Source organism: Vollenhovia emeryi, unplaced genomic scaffold, assembly GCF_000949405.1.
Source record: "Vollenhovia emeryi isolate VEMERY1.0 unplaced genomic scaffold, V.emery_V1.0 DF939814.1, whole genome shotgun sequence".
Taxonomy (NCBI): domain Eukaryota; kingdom Metazoa; phylum Arthropoda; class Insecta; order Hymenoptera; family Formicidae; genus Vollenhovia; species Vollenhovia emeryi.
The window spans coordinates 437-5,307 of NW_011966552.1; the positions used below are offsets into that span (position 1 = coordinate 437).

Sequence of the window (4,871 nt, forward strand, 5' to 3'; positions counted from 1 at the left end):
TATATGTTATCCCTAGACTATCCTGGTCTCATTTTGTATATATTTATTGTAGAATTTTTATATCAAGCAAATATTGTCGTCAAGCATGCCAAAAATTAGTAAAATTTGTATTTTTGGGGGGTTTTTGATATAAAGTCGACCAGCATAGTGTAGATTTTGCTGCGTACTTTAATTCCGTACAAGAATTTTTCATTTCCATAAAGCCAATTAAAAGATTAGTTCTAAACAATAATGTCGATAAAACAGACGGCTTTAGCATCCTCTTAAGCGGCAATTGTCATGTAATGAATTTTTTTCGACAGATGTGAGAAAAAATAAGAGATTTAAAAACATTTCAACTTCTGATGATTCAGATTTCGATGAAAATGATGGTGCTAAACAAGAATTTAGATGTAAACGAAGTGCTCCTTCTCCACCACCTATCTCCTTATCACAAAATGATAAAGCTGAGGAAAATACTAAAGATAGCGAAACAAGAACTAAAATATTACAAAAGAATAAATTAAAAGAGAATAATAATACAACATCTCATCAAAATACCAAATCTCACAAGGCTCTTCTACTTAAAAAAATACGTCAAGCAAAAAAGGACACTTCCGCTGAGGATAAAAAGAAAATTTCAGTTATCATAGACAAAGCAAGGCAAAGACAAAAATGTTCGATAGAAGACAATGTAAGTTTAGTCGACATTAATGTGTGTATTGTATGACACACATGCCTCAGCGGTCGAATTGGTGAAACGCCTGCCTAGAGTGTAGGGAAGTCCAGGTTCAAATCCTGGCTGAGGTAATATTTTTCGCAACAAATTTTCTGTATTAAAACACTGGCCGGTTAATGTCGACTAAAAAAAGCTTGATTATTAATAGATGTGTTGGCTCAGAAATTATTAAACTCAGCTATTCTAAATTTTAGGCCTTCTTTATTTCTCACAGAGATCGTCCTATGGTTATACAAGCGTAAAAAAATGATTTCTTGCGGGTCGCCTCGTCGCTGCTCGTTCCTCAGCTGGTGCCTCTCTTCTCGATTTCGACTGACTGTCCGTTCTCGCTAGAGCCAGCGCTCTTTTATTTTCTTTCGAGGAAGTGCCCTCGGACAAATTCGCAGTCTCACGCATAACAGCCGATCTACGCTGTTGACGATACAGGTGTTTACGGTTTTAAACTTCTGACGGACACCTCTGAAAGTAACGATCATCCTCGCCGCTTGACAAACGATGACGAGTGATATTCTGCCCGTTACATTTTATTTGAAACTTCGGGCATATACATGAAAAATCACCTCGCTATAAGTAATTTGCTAACAGCTCGGCCATTCTGACATTTAGGCCGTCTCGGACTATCGTTATTTGAATTTATTACATTGCCGTCGAAATTCTTACAATATAATTCTCACGACTTAATATAAGGACGCATTTGATCCGGTGCCACTATACCATTATAAGGTCGTTGCGTCAATTGAAATCCGTCGACATCTGAGATTACATATCGGTCATTATCTAAAACTTTTCGTACCGCGTATGGCCCTTTAAATTTAGGTATCAGTTTTTTATTTATTCCCGGCATCGTTTCAACGTTACGGATGTCAACATAATCGCCGACCCCATATTCGCGAGCGGTTCTCCGTCTCAAATTGTAACGTTCCGTGCTCCGCTGTTGCGAATCCTCAATATTTACGTGTGCTCTGTCTCGCATTGCCTCGAGATCCCGTTCGTGATCGACATTATTATTGAGGAATTCGCGCAAAACATCGTTAGGTTTTCCTCTTTGTTCGACACCAAATAATAAACGCGAAGGTGTCTCACCGGTGGTTCGACAAAATGTATTATTTAAAGAATACTCGGCTTCGGCTAAAATGCGATCCCATTTCGAAGGTGCTTCGCTTAGTTTAGCTAACATGGGCACTATAACTCGATTGTAACGCTCGACCTGTCCGTTAGCTCTCGGAGTACTCACAGCGACAAGTACATGGTTAATTAATTCGGCCTGTAAGAATTCTTTGAACTTATCCGAGGTAAAACATGTGCCTCTATCTGAAATCAGACGTTTCGGTTTGCTATAAACTCGGAAATAATCCCGCAAGTGCTTTATCGCTTCTTCGGATGTTGTCGCTTTACACGGATACAGTCGCGTGAATTTAGTAAACGCATCGACAATCACGAGCAAATGTCGGTAGCCCATGCCGGTTTTTTCCAACGGTCCAACGTGGTCGATATGGATTGTCAAAAAGGGTAACTTTCCTTTAGGAATAGAGTGCAACATTCCCTCGGCCTTGCCATTTGATGGCGAAAACTCTATACATCGAAGGCAATTCAGAACATAATCTTTTACCTTTTCTCGCATGCTCGGAAACCAATAAACCTTTTGAATATTATTAACAGTCTTATCCACACCTACATGTCCAATATCATCATGACAAGTTCGAATCACATTCGATTCCATAACGCCTGGTACATAAAATAATAATTTCTTGTGTTTGTCCTTACGGTAGACCAAGCCGTCTCGCAACTCATAAAATTGAACATCTCCCTTTTCAAGTTCGTCGCGAATTTTTACTATCTTTTCGTCACGGTCCTGACAAATAGATAATGTCCTTTCGAAAGTGCTACCCTCGAGTACTAATATGCTGTGGCAACGGCTTAATGCATCCACGTGACTCATTCGCTTCCCCGGCCTATGTACAATTTCGTAGTCATAATTCTGTAAGAATAAAGCCCAACGCGAAATACGAGGATTAATGTCTTTTTTTTCCAAAGTAAGGCGAAAGCTATCGCAGTCTGTTATGATTTTGAATTTTAGTCCCGCTAAATAAATATGGAACCGCTTGATCGCATACACCACAGCAAGACATTCGAGTTCGAAACTGTGGTATCTCGATTCCGCGGGTGTTGTCCGTTGGCTCCAAAATGAAATTGGCCGCCAAGTACGGTCTGCTTGTCTCTGAAGCAAGATCCCACCAAAACCGCTCGCGCTCGCATCACAATGCAATTCAGTCTCGGCAATCGGCGAATAAATCGCGAGTACCGGTTTACTTGCTAGACATTGTTTTAAGACTTCAAATGCCTGATTTTCCGCAGTCTCAAATTTAAACGTTGTCCGTTTCTTAATTAAATCATATAATGGCTTAGCCAATACCGAAAATCCCGGAACGAATCTACGAAAGTAACTCGCCAAACTCACGAATCGGTGTACATCTTTCGCGGTACGGGGAATCGGATAGTCTAACACCGATTCGATGTTTTCGTCGCTGGGTCGAATGCCGTGCTTATTTACTAGATAGCCCAAGTACTTGATCTCGGTCTGGACAAAATAACATTTATCGAAACGAAACCGTAGACGATGCTTACCAGCTAATCTAAATACTTCTGATAGAATTTCGATGTGCTTCTCCATATTCTCCGTGGCAACCAAGATATCGTCAAGATAAAGTAGGACCTTACTCACTCTGACTAATGGCGAAAATACATTATTAACAAAACGCTGGAACACGCGCGGTGCGTTTGTCAATCCAAAGGGCATATAGAGATACTCGTATTGTCCCAGTGGTGTCACGAACGAAGTAAACTTTATAGATTCTTCATGCATTTTCACATGATGGAAACCGTCTTTTAAATCAAGAATGGAGAACAATCCCTTATCTTTCAGGCAATCGAGGTTATCATCGATCAATTGAGTTGGGAAATTATCACGCGTCGTTATTTTGTTCAATTCGCGATAGCACAATCGAACATCGCCGGTTTTCTTTCTCACAAGCACTATAGGGCTAGCATACGGGGAATTACTAGGACGAATAATCCCCTTTTCCAATAGGTCGTCCAAAATTTTACGCAATTGCTCTTTGTCCGCGAAAGATAGTCGTCGCGGACGCGCGCTAATTGGTTGGTCGTGCCTCAGAGAAATGACCATCTCAAAATCAGACGCACCTTTTTCGCTCTCGAGTCCCTTAAAATAGCAAGATTCGTAATTTTTCCGAATTCTATCAGCTACAGCCTCATCAATCGCCGGGTTGATCTGTAATTTATCCCGATCGGCAAGCAGATTCTCGTCGCAATCTATATTCATAATTTCGCCGATCGCACTTTCCTCGCTTGCATTGGCGATCTCGGCGGTTTTTCCTAATGTAACGCGCACGGACGGACAAGTTAAAAAATCTCGGCCCAGCAAAACCCTGTACGCCATCGTGCCATCCGGCACCGTATAAAATTTGATTCTCGAACGCACGTTTTGGACATTTATCTCACCCTGAAAAACACCAGTTATTCTAAGCCGCGCACCATTAATTCCGCAAAACCGAGTATCACTGTCGCCCATGGGCAAGATCACATCGCTAGAAATAAAACTATCGCGGACGAGACTTATCGGAGAGCCCGAGTCGATTATCGCGTCACTAATGTATTTACAAGAGTTACCGTGCTTGTCGTAGGTTGAGATGCTCAGATCGACCATATACGGTTCGGCCAGCGGGACTGCTTGCACCACGTTCGTGGATGTGGTCCCGGCTGATTCCTTGGATACCTCTCGGGTCGGGAACTGCTTCCGCTTCGGACACTCTCTCGCCATGTGCTCCGGTGACTCGCAGATATAACAGGCGCGTTTCGGCGCCGTCGGTTGTTCACAGTGCGCAGCAAGGTGTCCGCTCTTGCGACACCTGTAGCACACCTTGTCCGCTCTCTCTCTTATCTCGGGTCGCGAACCTCCGCTCGCTCTGCCACTTTTATATTTGTCGTCAAACCTCTTCTTTGGCGCCTGGATCTTCTCGAAAGCTCCAAACAGATCCGCTGCTGTCTTAAAGTTCGTGAGTCGGGCTTGATTCTGCAGATTGATGTCGGTGACTCCTTCGATTATGTAGTCGAGCAGTTCATCTTCCGCGATAGG

At 42.4% G+C, this 4,871-nt stretch overlaps 2 protein-coding genes across 2 annotated transcripts in view; both read right to left on the minus strand.

The window, feature by feature from the left end:
- Nucleotides 1-1,339: 1,339 nt before the first annotated feature.
- LOC105556735 lies at nt 1,340-2,013 on the minus strand. The gene has a single exon (XM_012003836.1). It carries the CDS (start codon nt 1,893-1,895, stop codon nt 1,389-1,391), a length of 507 nt encoding a protein of 168 aa, XP_011859226.1. The 5' UTR covers nt 1,896-2,013; the 3' UTR covers nt 1,340-1,388.
- Nucleotides 1,973-4,871, minus strand: part of LOC105556736 — a 5,600-nt gene continuing 2,701 nt past the window's right edge. The window contains exons 2-3 of the mRNA XM_012003837.1: nt 2,157-4,808; nt 1,973-2,029 (exon numbers count right to left, since the gene is read on the minus strand). Coding sequence (XP_011859227.1) covers nt 1,973-2,029; nt 2,157-4,808 — 2,709 coding nt within the window. The remainder of the gene's footprint in view (nt 2,030-2,156; nt 4,809-4,871) is intronic.